Here is a 20,181-nt window from a genome sequence, read left to right as displayed (position 1 = left end):
AGTTTCAAAAAGGTTGTTAGATTTTTGCTTTTTTCTTTTTACAGTTTTTTCAAAAAAGCTTTTTTAAGCTTAAACACTATTAGAGCAGTAGTAACACTTCTTTTCATTGAATTTATGCCCCATGCGTCACACTTTGTTTATTTTTGTATTCATTATTTCAACTTTTCTCTTCCCGTGTAGCAACTGTTTGGAATATCAATATACTCTAATATAAAATAATTTTTTTTTGATGTCAACCCATGGGAAGCAAATATGGATATTCCACAAAGCAAACTTGGATCAAAATTCAATTGTAAAAATATTTGTTTAGTTGATTCATGTACGACACATACAATATTCAAAGAGAAGAAATATTTCTCTCATTTAAGTATGTGTAAGACAGATGTTACTACAATTTCTGGTAGTAGTAAATTAACTGAAGGCTCTGGAAGAGCTACTATAACTCTGCCTAAGGGAACAATACTTATCATAGAGAATGCAATGTTCTCCTCCAAGTCCAAGAGGAACTTGTTGAGTTTTAAAGATATCCGTCAAAATGGATATCATATTGAGACAATAGATGAGAATAATCTTGAATATCTCATCATTACCAAAAATGTCTCTGGCCAGAAAAGGGTTATTGAGAAGTTCCCATCTTTGTCTTGTGGCCTCAAATGGGCATCCATTAAAGAATTTAAGGATTCTTTTAAATAATGAATTTTCTTGCACTTCTTTGTTATCAAGGCAAGTTAATTATTAGACCATCACCAACAAAGGTTGGAATTGAGTCCCCTGCGTTTTTGGAACGTATACAAGGGGATATTTGTGGACCTATTCACCCACCTAGTGGGTCGTTTAGATATTTCATGGTCTTAATAGATGCATCTTCTAGATGGTCTCATGTGTGCCTATTGTCATCACGCAACCTCGCGTTTGCAAAATTAATGGCACAAATAATTCGATTACGGGCACAATTCCCCGATAATCCAATTAAGTCTATTAGACTTGATAATGCTGCTGAGTTTTCATCCCAAACATTTAATGATTATTGCTTATCAATTGGGATAAAAGTGGAACATCCTGTAGCTCATGTTTACACTCAAAATGGTCTTGCAGAGTCTTTAATTAAACGTCTGCAATTGATAGCAAGACCGTTACTCATGAAAACGAGGCTGCCCACTTCTGTTTGGGGTCACGCCATTTTGCATGCAGCAATGCTAGTTCGTCTCAGACCGACAAATTATCATAAATATTCCCCGTTGCAATTAGTTTTGGGTCATGAACCTAATATATCCCATTTAAGAATCTTTGGATGCACAGTATATGTGCCTGTAGCATCGCCATATCGCACCAAAATGGGTCCGCAAAGAAGGTTAGGAATATATGTTGGGTTTGAATCGCCCTCCATTATTCGCTACCTCGAACCATTGACGGGGGATTTGTTTACTGCACGATTTGCAGACTGTCGATTCGATGAGACACTTTTCCCAAAATTAGGGGGAGAAGTTGGTGAAACCAAACGGGAAATTTTGTGGAAAAATCCATCATTATCTCATCTTGATCCACGTGCCTCTATTTGTGAAAAAGAGGTGCAAAAGATTATTCATTTGCAGAAAATAGCAAATCAAATGCCAGATGCATTTACGGATATGAAAAGGATAACAAAATCACATATCCCTGCGGAGAATGTTCCAATCCGTATTGATGTCCCTATTGGACAATCTTCTAGTGTCATAGCTAATGAGTCAAAAGCACGCCTTAAACGTGGCAGACCATTAGGTTCCAAAGATCGAAATCCTAGAAAAAGGAAAACAAATGATCAAAATGACACTACGAAAGAATCTCATGAAGAAATCCACGATTTAATAAATTCTGAGATTCATGTGGAATCCACTGAGCCCGAGACTCAAGAAAATAAGGAACTATCAATAAATCCAATCGATATTGAGACAAATTTGAATCGAGTGGATATAGTGGTGGATTATGTCTTTGCATATAATGTTGCATCTAGCATTATGCAAGAAAGTGAGGATCTTGAACCTCAGTCTGTTGGAGAATGTCGACAAAGACTTGATTGGCCAAAATGGCAAGAAGCAATCCAATCAGAGTTGAACTCACTTGCAAAACGTGAAGTGTTTGGGCCTGTAGTCCAAACACCTAATGGTGTTAAGCCTGTTGGCTATAAATGGGTCTTTGTACGCAAGAGAAATGAGAAAAACGAGGTACAAAGATATAAGGCACGCCTTGTTGCACAAGGATTTTCACAAAGGCCTGGTGTAGATTATGAAGAGACATATTCACCCGTTATGGATGCTATAACGTTCCGTTATCTCATTAGTTTTGCTGTCAATGAAAAGCTTGACATGTATTTAATGGATGTGGTTACCGCCTACCTTTATGGCTCACTTGATAATGAGATATACATGAAAATTCCCGAGGGATTCAAAATGCCTAACGCAAATAATTCAAAATCCCGGGAAATATTTTCAATCAAATTGCAAAGATCTTTGTACGGTCTAAAGCAATCAGGACGAATGTGGTATAATCGTCTTAGTGAGTATTTATTAAAGGAAGGCTATATAAATGATGCCATTTGCCCATGTGTTTTTATGAAGAAAACGACATCGGAATTTGTTGTACTTGCCGTATATGTTGATGACATAAACCTTATTGGAACTCCTATAGAACTCCAAAAGGCAATTGATTATTTAAAGAAGGAATTCGAGATGAAAGATCTCAGAAAGACAAAATTATGTCTTGGTTTGCAAATTGAACATTTGGCAAACGGAATTTTTGTTCATCAATCTACCTACATAGAAAAGGTATTGAAACGGTTTTACATGGATGGAGCCCATCCATTAAGTACTCCGATGGTTGTTCGATCACTTGATGTGAACAAGGATCCACTCCGACCTCAAGAAGAGAATGAAGAGCTACTTGGTCCTGAAGTACCATATCTTAGTGCAATAGGTGCACTAATGTATCTTGCCAATACTACAAGGCCTGACATAACTTTTTCAGTTAATGTCTTAGCAAGATATAGCTCTGCTCCCACAAGGAGATATTGGAATAGGATCAAACACATATTGCGGTATCTAAAAGGGACTACCGATATGGGCTTATTTTATGGCAACAATTGCAGTCCCGATCTTGTTGGGTATGCTGATGCTGGGTATTTATCTGACCCACACAAGGCTCGGTCTCAAACAGGTTATGTATTTACCTGTGGAGGCACTGCCATATCTTGGCGATCGACTAAGCAATCAATTGTGGCTACTTCATCTAATCATGCTGAGATAATTGCTATTCATGAAGCAAGTCGAGAGTGTGTGTGGTTGAGGTCTATAATACATCTTATTCGAGACAAATGTGGTTTGAAATGTGACAAACTACCCACAATTTTGTATGAAGATAATGCAGCATGCATAGCTCAATTGAAGGGAGGATTCATAAAAGGAGATAGGACAAAGCACATTTCACCAAAGTTATTTTTCACACGTGATCTTCAAAAGAATGGTGATATTAATGTGCAACAGATTCGTTCAAGTGATAATATGGCTGATTTGTTCACAAAATCTCTACCAACGTCAACCTTCAAGAAGCTAGTGTACAAGATCGGGATGCGAAGGCTCAAGGATGTGAATTGATGCTCTCATCAGGGGGAGTTAATACGCGTTGCACTCTTTTTCCCTTACAAGGTTTTGTCCCGCTGGGTATTTCTTGCAAGGTTTTTAACGAGGCAACCAATAGGCGCATTTCTAAACATGTGTACTCTTTTTCCTTTTCTAGAAATTTTTTTCCCATTGGGTTTTCTTTTAGTTAAGGTTTTAACGAGGCACATTATCTGTTGAATAGACATTCAGGGGGAGTGTTATAAATAGAATTCTATTTATGGTGAATGTCTATATTTAGAGAGATTCTAGGGTTTATTACTTGGTGGCTAAGTCACCATCTCCCTATAAATAGAGGGTTCTATTCCATTGTAATTCATCCGAAAAATTCAATAAGAATTTTCCCTCTCTCTCTGCAATATTGTTCTTCTTCTTTTATTATTTTATAACAAATTCTAATATGTTAAAATTTTGTGTAATCGACTTAAACTTTCATCTTTAGCGGCGAAATACGGGAATACGAGCGCTATTTTAAGAAATGAAAAAAACTCTTAGTCTGATTTAGTATGTTATTACATAATGGCAATGGGGCGAGGCAGGACATGGCAAGAATGGAGCAGGCAACATATTAATGGGGCAGGACAGGTTAAGGTAACTTTTTTAGCCACCGAACTGTTGCTTTTGGAGGTTGTGCATACAGCCAAGATTTGAAATTTATGGGTTCAGAATTTTTAATCTATTAAGTTACTGGATTCTAAATAAATAATTTGTACATATTCAATGAATTTCTTAAGACAAATACATGGTTTACATCAAAGCTACAGGGTTTGGCCGAATCGGTAGTTTCTCCTCTCTTTGCCCCTGGCTGCACTAAACCATAGAACCAGGGGCGGATTTATAGATATAATTATGGGGCATGTCAACCCATGGTCTCTCGTAAAATTAGATATTTTATGTACATATTTTCTAGAATTGATATAATATTACCTGTTGGTATCCATGCTCCAACAAGATTGAATGATGCACTTGGTTGAAGATTGAGTTATGATCAATTCCCAGTAAATACATTTTTTCCTTTCTCTTTTTAGTGGTGCACCCATGTACTAGAGATCCTAAATTCGCCCCATACTGAACAAAGATGAGTAATACTAACTGTATCTGCCATATTGCAGCCACTTGGAGCCAGATTTCCATTTAGAAGTTGCATAAGCTAGCTACCATACATTATATGATGCAATGAGTTACGGGAAATACTTTTTGTTTAATATGGGTGTCCCAGCCAGCTTGGATACTTCGACTAATTCCGCTGGTAACTTGGTACTTTCTACCGGTATAGGTACCGGATAATTCTAGTTAAAATATTATGGTATAGCCAGTTTTCACACTAGTCAATGAAAAATAGCCAGCGTTTACCAAGTCAATGAAAAATAGCTACTATTTTGCTGCAACAGGGACCGGTCCAGTATAATATACGGGAGTTCTGGTGCATTTGTGTACGAACTCCAGCATATTATGCTGGACCGGTATACTTTGCTAACTCCTGTAAAATTTGCGGGAGACTGGAGCACCAGTGCTCCAAACTCCAGTATATTATACTGGACAATTATACTTGCTGGAACTCCCGTAAAATTTGCGGGAGTTCCAGCATAATTATGCTTGAACTCCCGTAAAATTTGCGGGAGTTCCAGCATAGTTATCCTGGAACTCCCGTAAAATTTGCGGGCGTATTTTTTCGGATTTTGAACAGTGTTTTCGCTCAGATTTAAAATGGCTTAATTTCGATGACTTTTGAAACTTGACTATTTTTCAACGACCAGTGGTAAATCTGGCTATTTTTGAATTTCTCCCGTAATTCTACCCACCAAGACTTATTAAATCCTGAAATTTTTTTTGACCACATCAATTGAAATCTCAGAAACCTCAAACTATCATTTTGTATAAAGGGAACTTGTGGGTGTAGTTCTTTTAGACTTTTAAGTCTATGAAACAAGAAAAAGGTTTACATTATGATAATATGGTCAAGTAAATAAGTGACTCAGAGCTGCAAATTACATGGGGCTAACTAGACTTCGCCTTCAAATGAATGTGCCACACATCTTTAGAAAATTACAGTAAGGATCTTATGTTTAGAAATTGAAAATGTGCTGAATATATAATAGAAAGATTGTCATTTGAGAGCTTTCAGTTCAAGAAGTAATTGTCTGATGAACATATATTGAACTACACATTGCTAGAGATTGAAAACATTCCTTAATCCAAAAACCAGACAATCCTCAGGAGAGTTTGATTCGACTGCCACTCTTTTTCCAGATCTTTCATTGTTGTCAAGGCAATCAAATAGGCTTTTGCATGAAGAGCTTAGTCATAATGGCCACGACCTAGCTGAAGAACAGACGACTACATGCATCTTTAAATATTGAAGGTCAGACAACAGCTCACAAAGCTACTACCAGTCCTATTGAATAATCATGCAACAAGAGGGTGGGGGTGGGAGGTGGGGGGGTTATTTTTCATGAATGAACTTGGTAGAACTGGGAAAACATTTTTGTGGAAAGAAATCATAACCAAGATCTGATCTTGTTCTTGCAATAATTATTTCGGGAATAGCAGCTTTGTTATTTCACAAGTTATTACAATGTAGATACATAACGGTGCGAAGTGCAGGTGGACGACTAGTCTTGTCAACAACAACAACATACCCATTATTATCCCACTGTGGGGTCTAGTATTATCCCACACTGTGGGGTCTGGGGGGTAGTGTGTACGCAGACATAATACAAAAATCACCCACAACATTCAACAGCAAATACAAAAATGAAAAGAATTGCCCTATACAGGAAGCATGACGGTTCCCAGATCAAAGTAAAACGAGACAGACCTCTGCAAGCTTCTCTCTACATACCACTTACTCTCATTGTCTGCTCGATTTGGACCAGATTAGGACATCGGTTGGGGTATTTTTGCCAGTGAGGCTTTTATTTTCTCTTCTGAAAATGACAAATCAACCAAGCTACCCTGCAAATACTTATCATAAGATGACAAATCAAAATGGCCATGTCCACACATTGCCATGAGTATAACTTTCGATTCTCCTGTCTCTTTACATCGTAGAGCTTCCCTGATTGTGGCAGCTATCGCGTGGGTTGGTTCTGGTGCAGGTATCAATCCCTCGGACCTAGCAAACTGTATCGCGCCTGAAACAGTAATTGTACAATATATTAGAATGATGGACTCTGCAACATCAGTGCATTTACAATTCACATTACTCATACTCCAAACAGATAAGTGCGAAAATATGGAATTAAGGATACCTTTAAAACATTCAGTCTGGGGAATTGATATTGCTTCCATAAAACCCAATTCATAGACGTGTGATATCAATGGCGCCATGCCATGGTAACGAAGACCCCCTGGAAACAAAGTTTCTAATATTTTAAAAAGAAAGCAAAGGGCAAAAATTTAACTATCCTCCTAAAGAGACAAAGGCTTACCGGCATGAATGGGGTCCGGTATGAAGTCATGACCAAGTGTATGCATTTTCATTAACGGAGTCAAGCCTGCTGTGTCTCCATAGTCATAAGCATATACACCTTTCGTCAAGGAGGGACAAGCTGCAGGTTCAACCGCTCTAATAAGAGGATTAATTTTTCCCTTAAGCTTCTCCCGGATAAATGGGAAAGCGAGTCCTGCAAAATTGGATCCACCTCCAGTGCAACCGATGATCACATCTGGAGTCTCTCCAAAATCCTCCATCTGTTTTATACACTCCTCACCGATAACAGTCTGATGTAATAAAACATGATTGAGAACACTTCCTAAGCAATACTTAGTGTCAGCATTTGCAGCTGCAATCTCCACAGCCTCTGAAATAGCTATACCTAAACTTCCTGGACTCGAAGGATCCATTTGTAGAATAGTCCGACCAGCCTCTGTAAGATCAGAAGGAGAAGGGTGCACCTTGGCACCCCAAGTTTGCATCATCATTTTACGATAAGGTTTCTGATCAAAAGAAGCTCGAACTTGCCATACCTGCATTAAAATTCCACAAATTAAGATGTGACAGTTGTCCAGAAACATCGGTTCCATTTGACATGAAATTTTCAAGGGGATCATTTTAGATTTTATACCTTTTCCTGCCATTCTATGTTATCCAAATTGAATCTGGTTGATGATTTCTAACATATAGGTGCTCTAAAATAAAAGGAAAACTTTTAGGTACATCTTACCTCACAGTTGAGACCAAATAAGCTGCAAGCAAATGATATTGCACTCCCCCATTGCCCTGCCCCAGTCTCCGTTACAACATTTTTGACACTTTCCATTTTATTGTACCAGGCTTGAGGAACGGCAGTGTTGGGCTTATGTGATCCTGCTGGGCTACCACCTTCATACTTGTAATATATTCGCGCAGGTGTATCAAGCAATTTCTCCAACCTCTTAGCTCTAAAAGTTACCATAAGTTAGCATATTTTGACTGAAGATGCAAGTGAAGCTGACATTCCAATAAGACCACTTTTAAGAAACTGAAAACAAACCTAATCAGAGGGGTCGGGCGCCAAAGGCTGTAGACATCTAAAACTTCTTCTGGTATATCAATAAACTGGTCGATGCTTGCCTCCTGCTTAATCAACTCATCACAGAAAAGAGGAGACAAATCTTCAGGCTTGATATGTTGAAAAGTCTTGGGATGCAAAGGTGGTGGAGGTTTGATTGGAAGGTCTGCAACTAGATTGTACCACTGACGAGGAACTTCAGTGGAACTCGAACGAGTACTAAGAGCTGCTTTTGCCCTTGCTCTACGGCTAAAGGAAAGCTTCAATTGACTTGGCTTTGTTTTAATCTCAAAATACTTAATCCCATAAGCATCACCTGGAAAGCAAGATATTACTATTAGATAAAGACCATCTGAAGTACACTAAAATTGGAGAGAAAGATTTTCACAATCACTTCTTAACAATTTCCTATGTTTGTATTCAGGTTTCAGGGGTGAGGTAACATTATTTAATAAATCTTTTTGATCTAACATACCTCTCTATCAAATCCATTTTGTCCACACTGCAGAACTATATTGCTCAGACTCTTCAAAAATGCCGTTGGGTAGATGTGCCCAATCCTCCAAAACTAGCACATTTTTTATGGATCCAACACGGGTACAACAACATTTTTGAAAAGTATGAGCAACATAGCTGCAGAGCCAACCTACCGAGAGGAACCAACTCCCTCTCCTCCCACCCCCCACCCCCCACCCCCGAAGAAAAGCACCTAAATAGTACTACCTCTGTTCCAGTTTATGTGAACCTAATTCCTTTTTGGTCTGTTCCGAAAAGAATGACCCGTTTCTAAATTTTGTAACAATTTAGCTTAAACTTACAATTCTATCCTAATGAGAACTTTTTATATTTTTTCTTAAACTCCGTATCCAGTCAAACAGGTTCACATAAATTGGAATGGAGGGAGTACTATATTATGTCTTTTAAGAGTTTTTGAACACCCCTTAAGAACAACATTTAATATCTTAATCATTAAAGTATTTGCATAAACTACTTTTTATCTCTCATTAAGCACCTCAATTAACACTACGCTAGTTTTGGGAAATAAACACTAAATGTTTTCAAACACATCAATTATGTTGAAACAAATTCATTGAACGACTAATATTTAGGACCGGACTGAGTACTTTACATCAATAAGATCCCAGTGCATATAACTTAAATCCATAAGAATTTCTCACAAGAGATTTAAGAGATACCCAACAAAGTGAAGAAGTAGAAAAAGAACAAAGTAGCTAAAAGAAATTCAAGAACAGTTAAATAAAGAGACAATCTAAAGTACCATTAGAATAAAGTAGAAATGATAAACATAATGACCTTTTGCATACAGATTTGGGAGGGATAGTGCCATCTTTACAAAACTCTTTCGCTTATCTGCTTGTAGTAGCTGGTAAGAAACACTAATTGTATGGTTTCTGGAGTCAGCATTGAAGAATGAAAAAACAAAAGAGTTTGGTGGGAAGTAAATGATGATCCGTGTTTAGTTCAAATTAAATAATTTAATTTAAACAGTTAAAAATTAAAGTAAAAATATATACTAATACTTAACTATGATTAAGTGAAGTCAAAAGAAGGATAGAAATATATAAATTGTTTGCTCATTTAAGAGCAAGCCATTTGTCAATATTTTAAAAGCGTTTTGCTGACCTACTAGTATATGGGTGTAGTAAGTTAGCAATATCCTTATATTTTTATTTTTTCTAATAGAACCAATAAAGATTGTGGTGAATATGAGCATCCTCCGTTCTTGAAAATGAAGTTATTCTTTAATAGGAAATGCTAATCGAGCCCAAAACAAACAACAATATCGGAAAAAATAATTTGAATATTAAACATAACTTTTATATATATAATGAATGTCAAACCATAAGCATTAAGACTAATTTTAAAATTTCTAGCTGTCCAACACAATTGTATACGGTTAAAGTCAGCCTCCGATTTATAGGCTCGATGGTGCATCCTAGGCCCAAGTTCGGGCGAGGTCGAGGTCGAGCCCGGTAGACTAGATTCAAGTTCGAAGACAGAACGCAATGCTCGAAAGATAGGAGTACGAAGAGTTCCAATGCTGAGTATGCTTGACCCCGAAATAGTACCGTTATGGATTTACAACAAAATAGCTAGATTCCTGCCATGTCGCCAAAATCATGGCGCAAATCCCGGAGTAGGATCGTACAATTCCGTACTAAGCGGTACTAGGCGGTTAGACAGCTGTACCAAGGATATTCCCTACTGTAAATAGAAATATTCCATATTTAGGATTCCCCTATTATATAAAGGGGACCCCAATCATTTGTAACATCATCTAATCATTGAGAAAAGAATATTCTCTCTACTTTTTGGCTACTGTTCACCAGAATTGTCTTTTAGCTCTATAGCTCTTACCTTACTTTTCTTGCTTAATTGTTCTAATTGTCCTAAACCCACCTCGAGGTCACTAAGCTCGAGGTTCCTGCTACTGAGTTATATTGGTTTGATACATTTATTTCCTTCACTTCTACTTCATATTTCTTGATTATTAATTGGTATTGAATCTAATCACGTATCTTTAAAACCACAAATCAAATTTAATTGTTACTCGTATTATCGAGGTAAACAGTTTGGCGCCCACCGTGGGGCTAAAGATAATAGTGATTGTTTCTTTATTGATTCTTATTACACACGTTAGTTTTATACTTTTTCTTGTCAAGAATTTTTGATTCTCAGGTTGAAACATGTCTAGCTCACAAAATGCACCTGCTCATGACAACGAAGGTCTTGGTGAAAACAACAATGTAGGGGTCGGTGTACCACCGGTAAACCCTAGGGAAGTGCCAAACATGGAACCAGTTGATGTTAGTTCTCATATTGCTATAAACACAAACTTAGGCACAGACCCTGAAGGGAGTGTACGCGGGGAAGCCCAACCAGGGGACCAAGGAACACCAGGAATAGGAGATGGGGGAGTCAACCTCCAAGTGATATTCGAGATGTTGCAGACTCAGCAAATCGCCATCGCTCAACTTCAAAGTCAAAATAAGACTTCGAGTGTAGCTGAACATGAAAACAATCGACGTGTTGAGCCAACGCCAGAAAGGTCAAATGGAAGCGGCTTGGGGACTGATCCCACGATTATGAAGATGCTCGAAAAGCTCACTAAGAGGATCGAGTCCGGAGAAAAGAAAATTGAATACAATGATAAGAAGGCGGAGACTTATAACTCCGTGTAGACCAGATACCGGGGGCACCTCCAGTTTTGAAAGGATTAGATGCCAAAATATTCATACAAAATCATTCCCCCAAAGTGCGGCTCCGATGCTTATTCCTAAAAAGTTTCGCATGCCCGACATGCCTAAATATAACGGAACAACCAACCCTAACGAGCATATTACTTCATACACTTGCGGGATCAAAGGAAATGACTTGAATGACGATGAGAACGAATCAGTCTTGTTAAAAAGTTTGGAGAAACGTTATCGAAAGGAGCTATGATTTGGTATCACAACTTAACTCCTAACTCTATTGACTCGTTTGCTATGTTAGCAGATGCCTTCGTGAAAGCACACGCCGGGGCCATAAAGGTGGCCACGAAAAAATCGGATGTCTTCAAAATAAAACAAAGGAACGACGAGATGTTAAGGGAGTTCGTGTCCAGGTTTCAGATGGAAAGAATGGAATTACCACCGGTCTCTGACGACTGGGCAGTACAGGCCTTTATGCATGGTTTGAATGAACGGAGCTTGATTGCATCTCGACAATTAAAGCAGAACTTGATCGAGTATCCAGATGTGACGTGGTCAGATGTGCACAGCCGTTACCAATCAAAAATTAGGGTCGGGGATGATCGGTTGGGAGCCCCCTCGGGTTCGGTTCATCCTAACAGGTTCGCTGTCAAGCCCCCGAGGGATACGAACAGGGAATCGAGATCGAACAGGGAACGATATCAACCGTATGTCGATCGAAGGAACAACAGTTCAGGTCAGAACGCTCCTCGGAGCGATCGAAGAGACGATCGAGGTCAAAGTTCTCGGGGACTCATGAGTAAAAGGGATTCGATAAGCATACTGATCCCACAGAGGCACCTCGATTATCGGAGTACAACTTCAGTGTAGATGCATCAGGGATTTTGTCGGCTATTTGAAGAATCAAGGACACCAAGTGGCCCAGGCCTATACCGACCGATCCTTCTCAATGGAACCCGAATTTGATGTGCAAGTATCATGGCACACATGGTCATAGAACAGAAGATTGCAGGCAGCTATGGGAAGAAGTTGCTCGGTTGTTCAACGGGGCCACCTTCGAGAATTCCTAAGTGATCGGGCTAAGAATCACTTTAGGAGGAGAGATGCAAGAAAAAATGAGCAAGAAGAACCACAACATGCAATCCACATGATCATTGGCGGAGTCGATGTTCCTCAACGGCCTATATTCAAACACACCAAGGTATCAATCACAAGAGAAAAACGAACTCGGAGCTATATGCCCGAGGACGCCTTATCATTCTGTGACGATGAAGCAGAAGGCATATCTGAGACTCACAACGACGCCCTGGTAATCTCTATCCTTTTAAATAAAATTCAAGTTAAACGTGTTTTAGTGGATCTAGGTAGCTCAGCAAACATAATCAGATCAAGGGTCGTGGAACAACTCGGCCTACAAGATCAGATTGTACCTGCATCCCGGGTCTTGAATGGCTTCAACATGGCAAGCAAAACAACAAAGGAGAGATCATCTTGTCGGTAAACGTAGCCGGGACCATACAAGACACTAGATTCCATGTCATTGAAGGTGACATGAGATATAACAAACTCCTTGAGACCATGGATACACAGCATGAGGGCAGTACCTTCAACTCTTCACCAAATTATGAAGTTCCCGACAGAGGAAGGAGTGAAAACAGTCTAGGGAGAGCAACATGCTACGAAAGAGATGTTTGCAATCGAGGAAGTGGTGCCGATACCAGAGCCCTCGACCTCGGAGAAACCGAGCACCAAAGGTAAGCAGGCGGCTAAATAGCAATCACAGCCCCCAACCTCGATGGAGTCGGAGCAACAGGTAATCGAAGACGAAGAAGAGGACTTCTTTACTCCTCGAACCTTCGTCGCTCCCGAAGAGTCCGATGCAACTAAGTCAACTGTCGCGGAACTGGAGAAGGTCATACTTATCGAATACTTGCCCGAGAGAAAGGTATACCTGGGAACGGTATTGACCTTCGAACTCAGGAAAAAACTCATTCAATTTCTTATTGATAATATGGATTTCTTTGCTTGGTCCTATTTAGATATGACAAGGATTCCATCGTAAATCACCACGGATCGGCTGAGCACCGATCCTAGGTTCAAACCGGTGAAGCAAAAGAGGAGGCCATAGTCCGAGGTAAAACATGCCTTCATAAAAGATGAGGTAACCAAACTTCTTAAAATAGGATCCATTCGGGAGGTAAAATACCCCGAGTGGTTAGCCAACGTAGTTGTAGTTCCTAAAAAGGAAACAAACTTAGAATGTGTGTAGACTCTAAGGACTTGAATAAGGCATGTCCGAAAGATTCTTTCCCATTGGCAAACATCGATCGTATGATCGATGCCACGGCCGGCCACAAGATCCTAACTTTTCTCGATGCCTACTCCGGGTACAATCAAATTCAGATGAACCCGGATGACCAGGAAAAGACTTCATTTATTACTAAATTTGGAACTTATTGTTACAACGTAATGCCCTTCGGGCTTAAAAATGTAGGAGCTACATACCAACGCCTAGTTAACAAAATGTTCGAAGAACAAATAAGTAAAACAATAGAAGTCTATATTGATGATATGTTGGTTAAGTCCCTATGTGCAGAGGACCATTTAGTTCATTTGCAGGAAACATTTGCAATTTTGAGAAAATACAACATGAAGCTTAACCCGGAGAAACGTGCCTTCGGAGTTGGCTCGGGTAAGTTCCTCGGCTTTATGGTGTCCAATCGGGGTATCGAAATCAACCCCGATAAGATCAAGGCTATCGAGGATATCACGATCGTGGATAGTGTGAAGGCCGTGCAAAGGCTAATAGGGCGAATAGCTGCTTTGGGGCGAATAGCTGCTTTGGGTCGATTCATTTCAAGGTCGTCAGATCGAAATCACCATTTCTTTTCCTTTCTCAAAAAGAAAAAAGGACTTTGCATGGACCCCAGAATGCCAACGAGCCCTAGGGGAACTTAAGCGATACTTGCCGAGCCCGCCTTTGCTTCATACCCCGAAGGTAGACGAAAAGCTTTACCTATATTTGGCTGTGTCAGATATAGCGGTATGTGGGGTACTAGTTCGAGAAGAGCAAGGTACGCAATTTCCTGTTTATTACGTAAGTCGAACTCTAGGAGATGCCGAAACAAGGTACCCTCACTTAGAAAAATTAGCACTTGCATTAATAAGAGCATCTCGAAAGCTAAAACCATACTTTCAATGTCATCCTATATGTGTATTAACCACTTACCCTCTTCGAAACGTTTTGCATAAGCCCGAGCTATTGGGCCAATTGGCTCAGTGGGTCTTCGAACTTAGCGGGTACGATATCGAATATCAACCCCAAACGATCATCAAGTCTCAGATCTCAGCTAACTTCATGGCCAATTTCACACCGACCCTCGTACCTGAAGTGGAGAAAGAACTCCTGCTAAGTTTGGGTACATCATCGGGGGTATGGACCCTTTTCACAGACGGTGCCTCGAATGTGAAAGGGTCCGGGCTTGGCATTGTCTTGAAGCCACCCACGAGTGATACCATTAGACAATCTATTAAAACTTCTAGATTGACTAACAATGAGGCCGATTATGAGGCCATGATTGCAGGTCTCGAGCTAGACAAAAGCTTGGGAGTAGAAGTCATCGAGGCCAAGTGCGATTCTCTATTGGTGGTAAACCAAGTAAATAAAAGTTTCGAAGTTCGAGAGGATAGAGTGCAATGGTACTTGGATAACTACAGGTAACTTTGCACCGCTTCAAGGAGTGGACGCTGGATCATGTGCCTTGGGAACAAAATAGTGAAGTCGATACACTTGCTAACTGGGGTCCTCGATCGAAGAAGACGACGTTGTCCCGGGGACTGTCGTTCAGTTATCGAGATCAGTGATTGAAGAGGGTCATGTCGAGATAAATTCAACAAGTTTGAACTATGACTGGAGGAATAAGTACATCGACTATTTGAAAAATTGAAAGCTCCCCTCATATCACAAAGAATCGAGGGATCTACGAACCAATGCTTCTAGTTTCTCCCTAGACGAGGATGGAACATTATACAGAAGAACGTTCGATGGACCATTAGCGGTATGTTTGGGGCCGGGGGACACCCATTATGTTCTTCGAGAGATCTATGAAGGCACTTGTGGGAATCACTCCGTCACCGAGTCTTTGGTTCGCAAAATCATCAGAGCAGGTTACTACTGGGATAACGTGGAAAAAGATTCCAATGAATCTGTCAAAAAATGTGATAAGTGTCAACAATTTGTACCGATGATCCATCAACCAAGAGAACAACTCCATTCGGTCTTATCCCCATGGCATTTCATGAAATAGGGGATGGATATAGTCGGACCCCTACCAACGGCCCCAGTTAAAGCTAAGTTTATTTTGTTTATGACTGATTATTTTTCTAAGTGGGTAGAAGCACATGCCTTCGAGAAGGTCCGAGAAAAAGAAGTTATTGACTTCATATGGGACCACATCATATGCCGATTTGGAATACCTGTCGAGATTGTATGTGACAATGGAAAATAATTCATCGGCAGTAAGGTGATAGAGTTTCTCGAGGCCAAAAAAATAAAGAGGATTTATCGACACCATACCATCCAACTGGAAATGGACAGGCTGAGTCCATGACAAAACCATAATTCAAAACCTAAAGAAGAGGTTGGACGATGCGAAGGGAAAATGGAGAGAAGTTCTACCTGAGGTCCTATGGGCATATCGAACAACATCAAAGTCTAGCACGGGGGCTACTCCGTTCTCTTTAGTTTATGGATCCGATGCCCTCATCCCTATCGAAGTCGAAGAGCCCAGCGCCAGGTTTCGACATGCATAGGAAGATCAAATCATGAGGCCATGAATGCTAACCTCGATCTACTAGATGAAAAATGAGAAGCAGCACTTGTTCGAATGGCCGCACTAGGCCCGAATTGGGAAGGACCGTATCGAGTCCTCGGAGTGGTCGACAAAGGATACTACAAACTTAGCATGATGGAAAGTGAACAACTGCCAAACAATTGGAACGTATCATTACTCAAACGATACTACTGCTAAGGTATGGCTTTATCCTTTTTGTCCATTTGAGTTTAAAACTAACTCATTGCAGATTTTTGATCGAAGCTATCGAAGACGCCCTATTCGCACGAAGGCCTTAGGTTTTAAATCATGCGTTGCACTCTTTTTCCCTTAGATCGGATTTTGTCCCAAATGGGTTTTACCTGCAAGTTTTTTATCGAGGCAACAACTATATGCTACCTAAGGAGGACTCAACAATATCCAAGGCTTCTTTTCAATCAACCTCTAATACTGGGGGGCATCATTGATCACGCTCAACTGAGTCTCACAAAAGACTACGCGGGCGTTGCAAATATAATTTGAGAATTAACCTATCAATTACTATTGTAAGATTTACTAAATTCACACAATCTGTTTCCCCAAACTTTTTGATTCACAATGGTTGATTTTTCTAACAACTAAAGACTGAAAGTAATCAACAGCTGAAAATTAACTAAACTTGATGTGTAAACAATTGGAATAAGGTCTAAGGCAATGGTTTCCCCCGTTGGTAATTTCCTTGGTTGTATATGTCTTATAACTATGATTTAGTTGTCTCTATCAATCATGAACGCTCCAGCTATCATAAATCTTTCTCAAGCAATTATGATAATTTACTAGACGCACTCTCTCAAGTTACGCTAGCTAAATTCACAATACAATTCACTTAGATTGCACCCGAGGTATCGTTATCTCTAATGCAACCTCTAAACCCTCGGTTATGACTCTCGTCTATACTCCGAGAGTGATGTTGTTCATATAATCACCTAAATATGCACTCTCTTCAAGTAGATACATAATAAATAGGAACGGATAGTTGAGGGCCCTTTCAACTAACCACAATCAAAACATAGATGAACAAATAGAGATTAACAACCAAATCCAACTATTTTAATAAAACAACCAAGTCATCCCCAACGGGTTCCACCAAAACCTTAGATTAAGGTATTTAGCTACTCATAACAATGGAGGAATAAACTACTAGAAGATTGATAATCGAAAATTACAAGAAAAATAAAAGAGAATAAGAATAATGATGTTTTTGGTGATCTATCACACTTGTTTCTCTTCCAAAGTACTCTTCAAAGTCAATCTGACCTAATATGGCCGAATTCCTACTTTTTATAAGGGTTTTACACCAAGTTTTCCCGTCTTGACACTTTCGTCCCTAGTTTTTTCGCTTTCTGCCGCGGTCCTACCGTGGTTACGCCAGGACCGCGGCCAAAGAGGTCCTCTGAATCTGCAGCTCTGCTCTACCGCGGTCCTACCGCGGTTACGGTCTGACCGCGGCAGGCCAAGTTCAGCTCTGCTTTTGTCTCTTTACTTGGTGCATCTCGTGGGCATTGTTTGATTGGCCTCCTTTTCTCCGTAATTGATCCCAAACTTGCTCCATCGACTTCTTTCATTGGATATAGCCTGCAAAGCATGAAAAGCACTAATTAGAGCATTTGGTTATCACTTTTTACCACAAAGCTATACAAAAATGTGGTTCTTTAGGGTCCAATTATAGTCTAATTCACCTATTATCAACACCCCACACTTAAATCTTTGCTCGTCCTCGAGCAAGTTCAACCACACTTCTAGGCCTATTCGTTAGATGCATTACCCTTTTTATGTCACACCTGCTATTATGAAAGAACAACCTAAGCAGTGCAACAACCATACCTCAGATGAAGACTCTAATGCCATGCCACACTCATGCTTACTTTATGTACTCTAACAGAAGTGAAGACTTGCTTTTTCTTCTTGAGTTAAATGCCCTCACATCACATTTTTGAGAGAAGTTCCACACACATGAAATCAAACAACAGGGAACTGTAGATAGAGAGAATTCACTCACTCTCAGCAAAGAACATTCATATGCCACACAGATACACCATAAGCTTGCCCTTAGTGTAATACTCTACTAATCGAGTTGCTCAGTCTAAGATCAATAGGGCTTCATTTGGTTGTAATTTAGGCTACGGGACGGGTAGGATACATTTAGATATGAAAGTGACTACACCTCCCTAAGCACTTTAATACATACATTTTATCAATTAAAACCTCATCCTTATGTCACCCCAAAATTCCACCTTCACATCAGTGTAATTACCCCATTCTTCTTTAAGCACACTTGCATCAAGAGCCACCACTTGTCTAGATATTATTATATATGTATATATATATATATATATATATATTTTTTTTTTTTCAATTCACGTGGCTCTTCTTTTTCAAAACAGTGCACTTTTCTCCTTATTCAACTAGTTCCACTCGAAAGCCAAACCAACCACCCCACACTTTAACTTTTACAAGGTTCATAACAATTCAAGTGCTCATGAGAGGTGAAAAGGTTCAAATAGATGGTTAATTCAAACCAATGGGTAGGGCTTGTAATGTGGTTGCCAAAGAAAAAGGATTATAGGCTCAAAGGGGTTAACTATGGTAATCTGTACATGTGGATTAATGATAATATGGGGCTCCACAAAGAAATGCCTAAATCATCTCTAAGACCAAACAACTACTATTTCGCTTTGCACACACACGGGGCAAGTTCTAGATATCGCATGCAAGCATAGAATACGTGTATAACCTCACACACACTTGGCATATAACTCAATCCAAATTAGTTTGTCAACACATTCACATGAGTGTTCAAGCAAGACAGGGTGTGCAAAAGTAAGGCATAAGATTAAGAGTCTACACATGAGCCTAGGTGTCGTACCCTCAAGTTCATTTTAAGTATTTGCAGGTTTGTACACCACGGGATGCATTCTTGCCCAGCCCATCTTGGCCCAAAAAATATCCTAAGGGTCCTAAAATCTATATGACAAATCTACCTAACCCGGTTCAAGAAAAACCCTTGGAAAAGAACCGCGGTCAAAAGAAAAACCAAGGGGGAATTACTACACTACCTAAAAAAAAAATTAAAAAAAATCTTTTTGGCTTTTTGATTAGACTACTTCCCTCAAGAATACTGTCTAGGTGGTCCGTCATCAGGAAGAGTCTCCTAGCTTTTGTAGTTTTTTTTTTATCCGACTTTAGCCCTCAAGAGACCCGTCGACAAGTGTCCGTCATTGGGCCAAGTCGGTTACATCTAAGCTACATACACAACAACACATATATACACTAACAACACATATATACACTAACCCAAGTCTCCCACCCCACACACAAAGAGTATGGCATGTCCTCATGTCATAAAACAATTAAAGAGCAGAAGGGTAAGAGGACTTTCCTGGTCATCATTCGGAGTCAGAGACGGTGTTGGGATCCACGTGACAGGCCCTCCCTAGAGCACGGAACCAAGCCATCACCTGGCTCTCAGACCTGGCCTGCCGTCTAGACATTGCATCCAAACGAACATGCAGGCTATCTACCGAGGTGCGAAGTTCTGCCACGTCTTCCTCCACAGAAGTCAACAAGGGTCGACTGGTGTATGATCTAGTGAACTCCGCCCCAGTTTGGGGTTGCCGTGAGGATCCCGCTGCATCATAAGACCTCCTGGGTGGTGCCATGGGTGTTGGGTCGTCATCATCATCGTCCAGCTCAATGGGCGTAGGTACATCTCTGCCACTTTGATCTTCGAAGCTCTGAATGTTGTTCTTGTGGGAAAAGCTCCATCCGTAGGACTGGCGGGGACATTAGCCAGCAGACATAACCTCGTCACAAGTGAGGGGAAGTAAAACCCCTTCGTCATCAGAGGTGACCGGAGGATCATTTCATCTCCAATGATTTTTGCAACATCAACGTCCTTCCTGGTCACGAAGCACCAAACCAATAGAGCCCGTAAGCTGTTCACATCTGATGT

General features: G+C 40.0%; 1 protein-coding gene across 1 annotated transcript; it reads right to left on the bottom strand.

Moving 5' to 3' along the window:
- Window positions 1-6,138: 6,138 nt before the first annotated feature.
- Window positions 6,139-9,628, bottom strand: LOC109211389 (tryptophan synthase beta chain 2). Its single transcript, XM_019374925.1, has 6 exons — window positions 9,458-9,628; window positions 8,126-8,459; window positions 7,817-8,033; window positions 7,082-7,619; window positions 6,902-7,000; window positions 6,139-6,784 (listed from the first exon to the last, which is right to left on the bottom strand). The coding sequence occupies exons 1-6, from the start codon at window positions 9,489-9,491 to the stop codon at window positions 6,528-6,530; spliced, it is 1,479 nt and encodes a 492-aa protein (XP_019230470.1). The 5' UTR covers window positions 9,492-9,628; the 3' UTR covers window positions 6,139-6,527.
- Between the last annotated feature and the right edge of the window lie 10,553 nt (window positions 9,629-20,181).

This window comes from Nicotiana attenuata, unplaced genomic scaffold (assembly GCF_001879085.1).
Source record: "Nicotiana attenuata strain UT unplaced genomic scaffold, NIATTr2, whole genome shotgun sequence".
NCBI classification, from domain to species: domain Eukaryota; kingdom Viridiplantae; phylum Streptophyta; class Magnoliopsida; order Solanales; family Solanaceae; genus Nicotiana; species Nicotiana attenuata.
The sequence above is the reverse complement of the archived record's forward strand: the minus strand, read 5'-3'. Positions and strand labels throughout refer to the sequence as shown.